The 15679-nt window shown below is 41.9% G+C and overlaps 1 protein-coding gene across 7 annotated transcripts in view; it reads right to left on the reverse strand.

The window, feature by feature from the left end:
- CAGE1 (cancer antigen 1) overlaps window positions 1–15679 on the reverse strand; it is an 85820-nt gene that overhangs the window by 65271 nt on the left and 4870 nt on the right. For 6 of the 7 annotated variants that reach the window (XM_059688547.1, XM_059688548.1, XM_059688546.1 and 3 more), the window contains exons 4-6: window positions 14654–15174; window positions 3629–4687; window positions 1289–1426 (exon numbers count right to left, since the gene is read on the reverse strand). In XM_059688547.1, coding sequence (XP_059544530.1) covers window positions 1289–1426; window positions 3629–4687; window positions 14654–15174 — 1718 coding nt within the window. The remainder of the gene's footprint in view (window positions 1–1288; window positions 1427–3628; window positions 4688–14653; window positions 15175–15679) is intronic. The other variant, XM_059688553.1, reaches the window with a different exon arrangement.

The following is a 15679-nucleotide window of genomic DNA, read 5'->3' on the forward strand; positions in this document are numbered from 1 at the left end:
TCTAGAGGAAATGCTTAGCTAGTATCTAGCATTAAATAAATGCTAGTGTTTAACAATTTAGCTGAAACAAAGTTGAAATAAAGCTTGTGTTGGATCAGGAGCATCACAAACCTATGTCACCAAACTTTGGCTCAGATAAATGCACTTAAGATCAAAGAAATCTATAATAATAAAAGCATAATATGCTAATTAGACCAGACAGCCGACCAACCTTCCAGACGTCATTCCAGACATCCTTCTGGACAAAGTCGCGGTGGTGGGGGCCGAGGCAGAGGTGGGCAGGGGCGGTCAGGCAGGCAGGCGAGTGGTTAGGGGTGATCAGGCAGGCAGGTGAGTGGTTATGGGTGATGAGGCAGGCAGGCAGAGTAGTTAGGGGTGTTCAGGCAGGCAGGTAAGCGGTTAGAGGTGATGAGGCAGGCAGGCAAGCAGTTAGGGGCAATCAGGCAGGCAGGTGAGTGGTTGTGGGTGATGAGGCAGGCAGGCAGAGTGGTTAGGGGTGATCAGGCAGGCAAGTGAGCGGTTAGAAGCCAGTGGTCCCAGATTGTGAGAGGGATGTCCGAGGGGGTCCCAGATTGCAAGGGTGCAGGCCAGGCTGAGGGACACCCCCCTCCAGCCCTGTGCACGAATTTCGTGCACTGGGCCTCTATTATACAATAATAGAAGGTAAGTGGAAGAAAGAGAGCTAGCTAATTTGAGAAACTATCAAGTGTCATGTCCTTTAATATGTTCTCTCATTAAATGTAGTGCTTGTAAGCTCCCAGGGCAGCAGCAAGTATCATTTCCCCTATTTACCACGAGGAAACTAAGGCTGAGAAAGGTAAAGTTACTTGGTGAAGTCACACAGCCAGCAAGTGGTGAAGCCAGAATTTGAACTCACCTTACATTAATTTCATTTTTCAATTTACTAATGGACACAGTTCCACACTGCCCTCCCCTGCCCCAAAGCTATATTTTTAGATAGGGTAAATAGCTTATAAATGTTAACAATCACTAATCCCTAGGAGCAGGCTGACCCAGAGTATAAGACTACTGTTCTGAAAGAGCTTTCCTGAAACATGAGAAGTTCTAATGTTACTATACTATAGGCTTGTGGAAATTAGATGTTGACAAAAGATAAACAGAAAGAAGCAGTAGGAGGAAGGAAAGGCTGATTGGTTGGTTAAGGGTCTCTATTCTGTTGTCATTATTTTCTTTCATAACTTAATTCTGTCACTTCACATTGCCTCTTTTGTCTAACCTCCGTATTTTCCTCCCCACCCATTAAAAAGTATGCATTAAAAAAAATTACCTGGCTTGTGAGAAGGCTTGCCATCAGAGCCAGAAGATAGTGAATTTTGAAAGGCGGCTGAGAAGTTGTTTTCACATCTGGGGGATTTGGGCTCTCTTCTTTACAAGGTGAGCAATTAGACTGCATTATCTTCGCATCCTATGTGTGCACAATTCAGATTTGTCACAATAAAGACAAAGAACCTGGATTACTTTAAAAGTAAAATACTGAATAAAACACCACTCCTAAAACCTCTGAATGGTAGTTCTCAAACTTTTTTATTTTCAGGACCCCTTAAATAGTCTTAAAAATTATTAAGGATCTCAAAAACATTTTGTTTATGTAGGTTATATCTATCAATATATATCATATTAGAAATTAAAGGTGAGAACATTTAAAAACATTTCTTTTAAATAACAATAAATCTATTGTGTCAATATAAATAACAATTTTTTTTAATTACCACATTTTCCAAAACAAAAATTAGTGAAAAGATTGGGTCTGGCCCTAACCGGTTTGGCTCAGTGGATAGAGCATCCGCCTGCAGACTAAAGGGTCCTAGGTTTGATTTAGGTCAAGGGCATGTACCTTGGTTGCAGGCATATCCCCAGTACGGGGTGTGCAGGAGGCAGCTGATTGATGTTTCTCTCTCATCGATGTTTCTAACTCTCTATCTCTCTCCCTTCCTCTCTGTAAAAAATCAATAAAAATATATTTAAAAAATGATTGGGTCTGTTGCATTTTTTTCGAATACTTTTAATGCTGGCTTAATAGAAGGCAGCTGAATTCTTATATTTGCTTCACACATTGTGTCAGCCATGGAAACAATTACATCACACGTCATTTAGTTTCTGGAAATCTCCACGGTATACTTGTGAAGGAATGAGAGTGAACAAAGCAATAACATCTTTGATATATTACTATGAAAGTATTTTTGACCTCACAGATACACCCAGACCACACTTTGAGAAAACAGACATAGAGTTAATAAAAAGCAAAACTAAAAGGAGAGTAAGAATGATCTGGGGATATTAAAGAAATTGATCAGTCAAGATAAAACAAAAAAGTTTACTGTTTTTAAAAAGAAAGCTCAAAGGAAAAAAATCATATGCTGTGATACACTTCTGTACAGTTACACTAATTCATTCAAAGTTTACCAATTTAAAATTTGTCATGATTTGATTAGCAGCTAAACTTAAGGTCATCTTTGCTTAGGTTAGTGGTTCTCAAAGTGTGATCCCTGGACCAGCAGCATCAGTAAGACCTAAGATCTCATTATAAATGCACACTCCCAGACCCCACCACACACCCACTGAATTAGAAACTCTGGAGTGGGCCCCAACAATCTGCATTTTCACAGCTGATGTTGATGAATGCTAAAGTTTAAGAACCACTGGCTTAGATGATTCTTACTTCTTTCTGAAGAAAAGATCATAGAGAAAATTTTTTAAACAGAGAAAATGTCTTCCTAAGAATCATTTAAAATATAGAATTATTTACTTACAAACACTATGTAATGTCCACTCAGGACATCTTCAAGGTAACATATCAGCTCAGTTTAAGTTATTATAACAAAAATAAAAATATACATTTTTCTCGTTCAGATTAGCCTTCTTTCCAAGTAGAGTTAATAAGATCGTATTATAAATATTTTAAGGTAGCCCTAGAAAGCTGAAATAGTTGCTCTGTCTTATGAAATTATCACTTCCAGGACATGCTTCCAGGTTCATGACTGTCAAAAAAGCCAGTTGAATAGCAAAGAATACCAAATTACAGCCCCTCCAAAAATATTGATGTGGGGCTCCTATGCTGTTTTTAACTGATGCTAACTGAACTTATTGTGGTGATCATTTTGCAATGTATACAAATATTGAATCATTATGTTGTACACCTGAACTAATGTTATGTATCAATTATATCTCACTAAAATGTTTATAATTCTACAAAATTAATGTGATAAAATATAGGTTTGTTTTACCATGTAAACTAAATATGCAATTATACTATTTACTTTTATTGTTGAATAGGCAGACATGGTATGAAAAGATTGAGATCCCCATTAGAAAAATCCTTTCTAATTGGTCAGAGGTAGCCACAAAAATTGGTCAGAGGTAGCCACAAAAATTCCCACATTCATTTTCATATTTACCAAAATAATAACAAGCGGCCAGAAATGGCTGCTCTTTAATGCAAGTAACCCAAGAACCAAAGAAACTTTTCCAAATCTGGTGCATTTTCCATTCTCTCTTTTTTGGTTAGTAATTCTGCAAAAAAATTTTTGTGTCATGCCTTAATATGCATCACCAGACTATTACAAACTCCTGAAATTCTGCCTTAGATATTTTGAATTTGTGACAATACCTTTGTGATATCTGACTTCATTACTGCCTCCAAGTGCTCCTTTAACTGAGCTATCTCAAATTTAGGGAAACAATTTTGCTCCTCACTCCTGGCAACCTGCTGCTGAAGTTTTGCATTTTCATTTTTTACTTCGTTGATTTGCTGCTCAAGTTTTGTATTCTTAGCCCTTTCACTTTCAGATATAAATTGCACATTTTTAAGTTGAGCTACCAGTTTCTCAAGTCTACATTTCAGTTTCTGTCTTTCTTCCAAGTATTCCTTTTCACGTTTCTGAAATTCTTCCTGTAAAGACAGGAACTCTTGTTCTTGGGTCTCTTTTTCCCTTTTCAATAAGTCCAAAGCAGAAGTGGTGGCGTTTTCCAACTCTCCTCTGAGTTGTTGCAGCCTCTCCACCTCTTCTTCTTTCTTGCTTAAGGCTTTGTTCACCTCTGTGTACTGACTAACAATTTTGTTTTTTTCTTGCATTTCAGTTATATACTTTTCCTTTAGACAAACATAATTTTCCTTGGTCCTCTTAAGCTCTACTTGTAAGGTTTCCTTTTCTTTCCTAGATTCCTGAAGATGTCTTTGGGTGTTAGTTAAAATGTCATGTAAATTCTGCAAAGTCTTGTCTGTTTCATTCTTCTCTAGCATTACACTGTATTTGTCTTCAATTAATGCTTCGATATTCTCCTTTAGCTTATTTATGAAGCCAATGCACACTTGCTGCTTGTTAGTCTTCACCTGCAGTTCTTCAACCTTCTTCTCTAAATACATGTTAGTGCACTGCAAATTTTGGATCAGAGTTTGCTGCTTTTTGTTAGTATGTTTTAATTTCTGTAAAACTTCATTTAAAGCCATATCCTCTTCCAGAGGTTGTAAGCACTCCAAGTCTTGCTCTGTGTCATGTGTTTTGCAGTCCTCCCAAGATGCTCCACAACTCCAAGAAATGCCAGCAGGAGAATGAGTTGACATAATCCCTGGACTTTCCATGTTCTCCACTGTGACTTCCTTTTGGTGACTGACTGACATCTCAGGAGTGTCCCTAGAATTCTGTATCCCCTTTGAAGAAACTGCAACCTGTAAATTAGAGGAAGTAAGTGTGAAAGCTTAGGATTACCTTGAACTTTGAAGTCAGAGCTGACCTTGAATTGTAGATCCCTAGTTTGGTTTCCTCAGCTATAAAATAACAACTACAATATCTACGTCCACTAATAATACCTACTTAACAAAAATACTTAAGTATTAATTGTTAAGTGTATGTATAGCACCTAACAGCACAGCAGAGCACAAACAATAGGTATATGATAAAAATATGTATCACATTTACTTTTATAAAAGAAAAATTAAACTTTGACACTCTCACCATTTTCTCTGATACAAACTTTTCTGGACACATATAATATACTTTCCTTGACTTCACATGAATTAAAACAAATTTATCAATTACCCTATAGTTTGTGAGGCCTCTTTTAAATAATTTTAAAATTCCTCATTAAACATTGCCTCATTGTGCTATATAACTCTTGTGAACACCAGAATGCCAGGTGAACATCTAGTGATTTATTTCTGCCCACAATACAGGTGTTTTTCTTGGGGGGGTGGGGAGTGTTAAAAAAGGACAGTAAGTTGTAGTAAAATAACACTGAAATGAATATGACATAAATACCCAGGAAAAGATATCTGCAGGAGTGGGATGTATAACTTCCTAGAATTTAGATCTTGGTCCTCTGTATTTTTATTTTATTTTATTTTTAGAGAGAGAGGAAGGGGGGGGGGAGAGAGAGACATCCATGTGAGTGAGACATTGATCAACTGTTTCCTGCAATGCCCCCTACCAGGGATCAAGCCTGCAGATTTTGGTGCATGGGATGACACCCAACCAACTGAGCCACACTGGCCAGGTGGACCTCTGTATTTTAATATTTCTTCATTGTTCTGGGATAAAGATAACTATCCTTTCTGAAGTCTACAAGGTTCTAATATCTGATCTTGGTATCTGACCCATGCTACCTCTCCATTCTCATCTACTATATCCCTCTTACTCCCTCCAACCCAACAATCCTGGGCTTCCTTCAGGACCTAACAGGAACAATGCTCCCTGCAGCACAGTTTTTTTGCACGTTAATTCTGCATGAAATGCTCTCCCTCACCTGATTACCTAATTAATTCCGACTCATCTTTCAGAGCTCAGCTCAATTCCCACTGCATCAGGGAAGCCTTCTCTAAACTCCCTGACCAGGGCAGTAAAATAGCCATTTTACTTTTATTTGCAGGACCAATCATTGCTTCAAGTCTATGTGTACTTTTATGTAACGTTACATATATTTTATATACGCTTTATATGTAACTTTTATTCATGATACTTACCATAGCTAAAAATTTACATTTATTTGTGTGATTATTTGATTAATGTATGTCTTCTCTACTAGGATGTTATTAGATGCCTGAAAGTATTTATTGACTGCATGAGTAAATTCCTAATGCAATGGAAATAGGAAGGAACAATCTTGGGAAGTCCTCAGTAAACAAATTTTTAAAATGTTATTTTCCAGAAACAAACATGGGGAAATAAAGTCCTCATTTAAATGCTGCTTCCAAATAAATAAATAAATAAATAAACTGGTCATACTTGCAAATTAAACATTAAACATAGCTTTTCTCATCAAACTCACAATGAAAAAAATAATGTTATTCTTTTATTATTTCTACTTGCCCACACCAATTCTTAATTTTTCATTTGTTCAGAGCATTTAGAATTTATACTGTTAGCATCTTCATTACTCTTAGGATACTACATGCATGGTCAGGATTAATACATCAAAAGATGAGTTAATGCTTTCACTTTTGTAAAAAAATAATGTTTGCTTGTCCATAGAAATCTCACATGATAGAAAAATTTTAAGAAGAAAAAAGTGGGAGAAACCAAGATGGCGGCATAGGTAAACACCGGAGATTGCTGCCTCGCACAACCACTTCAAAAATACAACTAAAAGGCAGAACGGACATAACCCAGAACCACAGGAAGGCTAGCTGAGGGGAAATTCTACAACTAGAAGGAAAGAGAAAAGCATACCGAGACTCAGAGGAGGCGAAGTGCGGAAAATACAAAGGTGTGGAGGTGCGTGTGGAGCGGGCTGGCGGCTGAGGGCGTGGTTGTCTGTTTCAATCAGGAGGGAGTCTCAAGCTCTGAGCTCCAGTTCCGGGTGAGTCTCTGAGGACCCAGACTCAAACAGGAGAAGCGGGACTGTCTGGCATCGGTCGGAACTCGAGGGCAGCTTTCTCTCCAAGATTTGCAGCGGTTGCTGGGACTCTGAGAGGCAGAGCCTCTGGGGACAGGACTGAGAGCAGCCATAACTGCTCGCTCTGCCCACCCTGTTGATCCCCTGGGACCCGCCCTGCCCAAGCCTTGCACAGAGGCATTTGTGGGATAGCCTTAGACAAAGGCTAGATTAGCACCTCCATAGAGGGCAGAAGTTCTCCCACTGCAGACACAGCTGATTCTCACACCCAGTTGGCCTGGAGGTCAAATCCCCCCCAGTATTACCTACAACAATCAAGGCTTAACTACAACAAGACTGTGCACAAAGACCACAAGGGTGTGCACCAAGAAAGCATAGAAAATGCAGAGACAAAGAAACAGGACTAAAATGACAGAAATGGAGGATATAGAGTTCAAAACCACACTTTTAAGGTCTCTCAAGAACTGTCTAGAACAGGGGTGGGCAAACTTTTTGACTTGAGGGCCACAATGGGTTCTTAAACTGGACCGGAGGGCCGGAACAAAAGCATAGATGGAGTGTTTGTGTGAACTAATATAAATTCAAAGTAAACATCATTACTTAAAAGGGTATGGTCTTTTTTTATTTTAGTTTTATTCATTTCAAACGGGCCGGATCCGGCCCGTGGGCCATAGTTTGCCCATGGCTGGTCTAGAAGCTGCCGATAAACTTAGTAAGGCCTTCGAAAAGACTGGTGAGACCTCCGATAAATATAGTGAGATCCTCAAGAAATCTAATGAGACCCTCGATGTTGTGATAAAGAACCAACTAGAAATTAAGCATACACTGACTGAAATAAACAATATTATACAGACACCCAACAGCGGACCAGAAGAGCGCAAGAATCAAGTCAAAGATTTGAAATGCGAAGAAGCAAAAAACACCCAACCGGAAAAGCAAAATGAAAAAAGAATCCGAAAATATGAAGATAGTGTAAGGAGCCTCTGGGACAGCTTCAAGCGTACCAACATCAGAATTATAGGGGTGCCAGAAGATGAGAGAGAGCAAGATATTGAAAACCTATTTGAAGAAATAAAGACAGAAAACTTCCCCCACCTGGTGAAAGAAATAGACTAACAAGTCCAGGAAGCGCATAGAACCCCAAACAAAAGGAATCCAAAGAGGACCACACCAAGACACATCATAATTAAAATGCCAAGAGCAAAAGACAAAAAGAGAATCTAAAAAGCAGCAAGAGAAAGAAACTCAGTTACCTACAAGGGAATACCCATACGACTGTCAGCTGATTTCTCAACAGAAACTTTGCAAGCCAGAAGGGAGTGGCAAGAAATATTCAAAGTGATGAATACCAAGAACCTACAACCAAGATTACTTTATACAGCAAAGCTATCATTCAGAAGTGAAGGTCAGATAAAGTGCTTCACAGATAAGGAAAATCTAAAGGAGTTCATCACCACCAAACCAGTATTATATGAAATGCTGAAAGGTATCCTTTAAGCAGAGGAATAAGAAGAAAAAGGTAAAGATACGAATTATGAACAACAAATACGTATCTATCAACAAGTGAATCTAAGAATCAAGTGAATAAATAATCTGATGAACAGAATGAACTGGTGATTATAATAGAATCAGGGACATAGAAAGGGAATGGACTGACTAATCTTGGGGGGGAAAAGGGGTGTGGGAGATGCGGGAAGAGACTGGACAAAAATCGTGGATAAGGACAGTGGGGAGTGAGGGCGGAGGGTGGGGTGGGAACTGGGAGGAGGGGAGTTATGGGGGAAAAAAGAGGAACAAATGTAGTAATCCGAACAATAAAGATTTAATTTAAAAATAAAGAAAAAAAAGAAGGAAAATAAAAGAAAAATTTTAAGCTTTCCTTGTCAAAAAATTTAGTATTTCTTGCTCTTTGCAACTTTTTTCTTAAACTAAGTTCTAGCTAATTTAATTCACCAAATATGAAAGCTTATTATTGTCAAGGCACCATATAGATGCTAAGATGCATAAAAGAAGTAGAACAGAACCTTGATCCTCAAAGAAACTATCATTTGGTAGAGCTAAGTTCCAAGTAAGGACTTAATTTTATTAGAAAAATTTGCTTCGACTTGTTCAAGATCTAGGAAGGCATTTTCCCCAGAGAAGTAATGTCCTTTATGCTGATTACCACTTGGAAAAGTCTCAGATAATATACGTTTTTTTTATTGATTTCAGAGAAGAAGGGAGATGGAGAGAGAGATAGAAACATCAATGATGAGAGATAGTCATTGATTGGCTGCCTTCTGCATGCCCCACACTGGGGATCGAGCCCGCAACCCAGGCATGTGCCCTGACCGGGAATCGAACCCAACTTCCTGGTTCACAGGTCGATGCTCAACCATTGAGCCACGCCGGCTGGGTTCAGATAATATACTTTAAAAAACAACAACATATCTTTCAATACTCTACAAGCTGTACTGACCATCAAAAATATACCTCCTGAGATTTCCGTCAAAATGGTGGCATAGGTAAACATGGTGCTCACCTCCTCCCACAACAACATCAAAATTACAACTAAACTACAGAACAACTATCATTCATAACCCTCTTAAATCAAGCTGAATGCAAGTTTTACAACTAAGAAATTAAAGAAGAAGCCATACGAGACTGGTAGGAAGGACAGAGTTGCAGAATAGGCTAGTCCCAACCCCATGTGTGATGGATAAAAATCAGGAGGAATACCTAGGCTATGAAGGTTCTCCTGAGGAGCAAGGGGTCCCAGTCCCACACCAGACCCCCCTACCCCTCCGCCAAGCCCAGGGTTACAGTCCCAGGAGGAGAAGTCCCCATAACTTCTGGATATAAAAACCAGTGGAAATTGAGGCTGAGTGAGTGTCAGGCTGCTGGAACCCTAGGCAGTTCCTTTGAAAGGGTCCCCACACAGAGTTACTCGGACTCACTCCCTCTGAGCTCCAGCACAGGGACAGCAGTTTGAAAGGCACCAGAGACATATGGGAGGGACTGAGTTGTTTGGCATCTAGGCGAAATCTGGAGGGGCAACTTTCTCCCAGATAGAAGTACTGGCAGAAGCCATTGTTCCTTTGATGAGCCACTTTGCCCCACAAAGCCAGCAGACAGGTGCCATATCTGAGACTCCATCAACTTGGCTCACACTGTTTGGCCCAACCTGCTGATTCCCTGAGACCCCACCCCACACAACTTTTGGGCCCACCCAAGCTATTTCCAGTGGCTTTATCATAGGAATGGCCTACCCTGGCTCATGCTTCAGATTTTCATAAAATCTCTCAAACAAGCAGCATCTGGTCTCAGCAGGTCCCATACCTTTAGCTAAACAGCCCCAGGCCCCGCACTAGTAGTAGCCAGCCTTGATTCATAGTGTAGCCTCCCCTGAGAATCTCCAAGCCAAGCACAAGAAGCAGCCATCTGCAGATTGCTTTGCAGTTTATACCTAGTGGACCTGAGCAGAACACAGGTAGTGGCTGAACATAGCCTGCACCTTCCAGAAGGCCCCAGAGCCAGCACGCCCAGTGGATAGCTTCAGACCACGTCATAGCACCAGCATACAACCACCTCCATAAGTGAAGCACTCAGGGGTGGACTCAGTGGGTACCAGAGCCTTGCTGAAGTAAGTCATGCTCTATGTGGTAGGTCCCTGCAGTTGATCCTCCAAGGTAGATGGAGGTTGGTGGTCAGTGGTCATGGCCAATCCTTGCAGCAGATTGGTCTGGGTCAATCCCTCCCATTGATGTGCCAACAGCAATCAAAACTCAACTTAAAACATGAGGGTGTATAGCTCATATGGGGTGGGGGTGGGGTGGTATACCTTGAGTGCCCAGCTGGGGTGATCAGGGAGGCTATGCCACTTGAACCTACAGGAGAGCTACTGCATTAGGCCACTCTACCAAGCCTTGGAGACATAGTAGCTCTACCTAATACATAGAAACAAACACAGGGAGGTAGGCAAAATGAGGAGACAAAGAAACATGGCCCAAATGAAACAATAGAATAAAACTCCAGAAAAAGAACTAAACAAAATGGAGATAAGCAATCTACTGGATGCAGAGTTCAAAACACTGGTTATAAGGATTCTCAAGGAACTTAAGAAAGGGCCTCAACAACATAAAAAAAAAAAACTGGTTAGAAATGAAGGCTATACTAACTGAAATAAAGAATAACTTACAGGGAATCAACAGTAAAATAGATGAAGCTGAGAATCAAATCAGTGACTTGGAATATAAGGAAGCAAAAAATACCCAATCAGAACAGAAAAATAAAGAAAATGGGATCCAAAAAATAAGGCTAGAGTAAGAAACCTCTGGAACAACTTCAAGTGTACAAATATTCACATCATGGGAGTACCGGAAGGAAAACAAAGAGAGCAAGAAACTCAAAACTTATTTGGAAAAAGTAATGACAGGAAACTACCTTAACTTGGTGAAGAAAAGAGACATACAAGTCCCGGAAGTGCAGAGAGTCCCAAACAAGATGAACCCAAAAAGGTCCACACCAGGACACATTATAATTAAAATGCAAAATGTTAACATGTTAAGCCCCATGTCAGTCACTGGTGACTGACACTATACTTTCTGTCCAGAAGACAAAACAGGCTGGGCACTTAACATGTTAAAGACAGAGAATCTTAAAAGCTGCAAAAGAAAAGCAGTTAGTTACCTACAAGGGAGCTCCCATATGACTGTCAGCTGATTTCTTAACAGAAACTTTGCAGGTCATAAGGGAGTGGAAGAAATATTCAAAGTAATGTAAAGCAAGGACCTACAACCAAGATTACTTTACTCTGCAAAGCTATCTACACTAATAAAAGAGAAACATGGTAATTAGTGTCACTCTGCTACCCTTCCCATTGGCTAATCCCCCTGTCACTCACAGAGTAGGGCCGAGATATGCAAATTAACTGGCAGCCAAGATGGCGGCTGGCAGCCAGGCAGCTGATGCGAACAGGGAGGCTTCCTTGCTTCAGTGACGGAGAACTCCAACGTTCCCCGCCTGCAACTCTCAGCTGCAACTCTCAGCAACTATGTTGCGAATAAAGAAGCTAAAAAAAACCCAGAAACCTGCTTTACTCAGCAGAGCTTCAGCCAGCTGGACCGCAACATTGTGTCAAATACAGACAGTAAACAAAGGCCAGAAACCTGTTTTCAGCAGCCGAGGCCTCAGAGCTAAAGCTGGCCCAGAATCAAAAAAAAAAAAAAAGAAAAAACGGAGCAGTTGGGAGCTTCAGTCCCAGCCTGAAAACAGCCCTCAGCCCCTCACCCAGACTGGCCAGGCACCCCAGTGGGGACCCCCACCCTGAAGGGTGTGTGACCAGCTGCAAACAGCCATCATCCCCTCACCCAGGCTGGCCAGGCACCCCAGTGGGGACCCCCACCCTGATCCAGAACACCCTTCAGGGCAAACGAGCCGGCCCCCACCCATGCACCAGGACTCTATTCTATATAGTGAAAGGGTAATATGCCTCCCAGCACCGGGATCAGCGGAGCCGCGAGGCCTCCCGGCACCAGGATCAGTGTGACAGGGGGCAGCGCCCAAACCCCCTGATCACCCTGCAGCCCTGTGTGTGACAGGGGGCGGGGCCCCAACCCCCCACCCCCCACAGGCCCTGCTGTGTGTGTGATGGGGTAGAGTCATAACCTCCCCATCGGCCCTGCCCTGAGTGTGACGGGGCGGTGCCCCAACTCCCCTATCGGCCCTACTCTGTGAGTGACAGGGGGGAACTCCTCAACCCCCTGATCGGCCCTGCTCTGTGCATGACAGTGGGGAGCTCCCCAACCCCCTGATTGACCCTGCTCGGTGCATGACAGGGTATGGAGCCCCAACCCCCCTGATGGGCCCTGCTCTGTGCGTGACAGGGGGTGGCACCGCAACCTCCCCATCGACCCTGCCTTGAGTGTGACGGGGCGGTGCCCCAACCCCCCAATCGGCCATACCCTGAGCATGACTGAGGGTGACATCGCAACCTCCCAATCTGCCCTGCTCTGTGCATGACAGGGGAAGGCGCCTCAACTCCCCAATCGGCCCTGCTCTGAGCCTGACCACGGGCTGCACCTAGGGATTGGGCCTGCCCTCTGCCACCCAGAGCAGGCCTAAGCCAGCAGGTCGTTATCTCCCGAGGGGTCCCAGACTGCAAGAGGGCATAGGCCGGTCTGAGGGACCCCCCTTCCCCCGAGTGCACAAATTTTTGTGCACCGGGCCTCTAGTCCTATATAATAAAACCCTAATATGCAAATCAAACAAAGAGCGGTATGACCGGTGGAATGACCGGTCGCTATATCGCGCACTGCCCCAACTGGGGCAGCTCCTGCCCCCTGAGAAGGAAGCAACTGGTGGCGGCGATCGGGGTGAAGGGCCGGCCAGTGGGCAGCGCCAGACCACCAGCCAAGGCAGGTACCAGAGGGGCCCCCCCGAATGCCCTGCCCGCTGGTCGCCCCACAGATGGCCTTGATCTCCAGTCAGGCCTAGGGACCCTACCCTATATATTGGGAACAGTCTCTTATATTTAAACATTAAAACCTGGCAAGGCCACTCTAATACTGAAAAAACAGGATGCAGCAATGACATGCATGGACTCTGGCTTGCACATTTTGTGGTCAGCCCTGATTCTGACACTTATAACTATGTGACAAAGCCAATTATTTAACTTTTCTCTGCTTCAGTTTTTCCACCCATAAGAGGGGGGAAATGGTACTACTGCCTCAGAAGGATCATGTTATGTACTACTTTTTATAATCAGGGCAAAAAAATTTAACTGCCCATACAACAGCAAGATGCCTTTTACCTATATGAAAAGTATGGTCACTGGTGCATGCAGCATCCCAGATTGTGAGAGGGATGTCCTACTGCCAGTTTAGGCCGGACATCCCTCAAGGGCTCCCAGATTGTAAGAGGATGCAGCCGGGTTGAGGGACCCCCCTTCCCCCTTGCATGAATTTCATGCACTGGGCCTCTAGCCTATATGTATAAAAGCCTAATATGCAAAGTGTCCCCTTGGGAGTTTGCCCGACTGGGAGTTCGATTGCTTACTATGATGTGCGCTGACCACCAGGGGGTGGTGTGGAACGAAGGAAGGCCTCAGCCAGCAGCCAGCAGCTAGCAGCTGCTAAGGACCCTACCTGTGCACAAATTTCGTGCACTGGGCTTCTAGCAATTTATAATTGAAGATAAAGAGTTTCACAGACAAGAAAAAGATAAAGGAGTTCATTACCATCAAACCAGTATTATATGAAATGGAGTCTTATTTAAGAAGAAGAAAAGGCCCTAACTGGTTTGGCTCAGTGGATAGAGCATCGGCCTGCAGACTCAAGGGTCCCAGGTTCGATTCCAGTCAAGGGCATGTACCTTGGTTGCATATCCCCAGTGGGGGGCGTGCAGGAGGCTGCTGATCGATGTTTCTCTCTCATCGATGTTTCTAACTCTCTATACCTCTCCCCTCCTCTCTGTGGAAAAATCAATAAAATATATTAAAAAGAAGAAGAAGAAGAAGAAAAGAAGAAAAAAATATGAACAATAAAATGGCAATAAAAAATAGTCATGGGGGTGTAAAGTACAGCATAGGGAATATAGTCAATAATATCCTAATAACTAGGAGTGGTGCTGGATAGGTGTGGGATGAATTGGGATAATCATATATTAAGTTATATAATGTCTGGTCACTGGGGTGTAGAGAAAGAAAGGAAGGAAGGAAGGGAGAAAGGAAGGAAGGAAGGAAGAAGTGAAGGAAGGAAGGAAGGAAGGAAGGAAGGAAGGAAGGAAGGAAGGAAATAAGAGGAAGGAAGGAGAAAAATAATCTTACCTCCTTTGTTTCATAATCAGCTCTCAGATCATACAGGTTAAAGCTATTCTCTTGATAAAATGGTTTTTCAACATTGTTGTATAAATATTCCTTACACAAGTTTTCAGGTTGACCAGAGTTGAGGGTAGATTCTTTGGCAGTATTTTCAGCTAGTGGCATTTCAATAAATTTCAGTGTCTCTCTACTGCAGTGGATTTCAGATGGGCTTCTAGGAGGTTGCCACTCACATTCATGAGAAAGTTGGTCTTCATTTGTGGAAGTACTAGTTCCCACTGGATTTTCTTCTTTAAATGAATCTTCCTTAATATTGTTGTCTTTTGCATAATTATATACATGACTTTGCAATTCTGGCTTCTCTGTGTAAGGTAAGTTGCCTATCAGATTTTGAAATGTTAGCATTTTATCATTAAATGCTTTCGTCTGATGATATTTGAAAATGGGTTCACATTGTCTGAAGGAAGAAATGCTGGTGTCAATTGGCCGAGTTAGCATATCCTGTGAATAATTTCCACTGTTGACATCTCATTAGAAAGAGGTAAAAGAAAATAATTAGCTGACCATAAATTTATGTGTTAGCAGTTATATTAACATTTATGAAATAAACTTTTCAAGTCTTTTAAGAAATATATTATAGAAAAAATATATCTTCAACTTTACTAGCTATTGCACATTTATTCTCTAAAATGTTATTTATACTTCTACCAGAACATAGAAATTCCTTCTCTATATCTCTCCAACATGTCATACTGATACATATGAAATGGCATTTTGTGGGCTTTTTAATGCACATATTTTTAGGTATTAAAGGTCTTGCAGGTTTCTTTTTCTGTGATCTAAATCGTTTCTTCAAAATTCACAGGTTGAAGGCTTAATCCCAGTATCTTATAATGTCATATTAGTTAGAGATAGGGCCTTTAAGGAGGTAATTAATGATAGAAGAGGTCATAAGGGTGGGGCTCTACCACAATATAACTGGTGTCCTTATAAAAAAAGGAGATACCAGGGAGGCACAGAAGTAAAGGCCAT

This window comes from Myotis daubentonii, chromosome 3, assembly GCF_963259705.1.
Source record: "Myotis daubentonii chromosome 3, mMyoDau2.1, whole genome shotgun sequence".
In the NCBI taxonomy this organism is placed as follows: Eukaryota; Metazoa; Chordata; class Mammalia; order Chiroptera; family Vespertilionidae; genus Myotis; species Myotis daubentonii.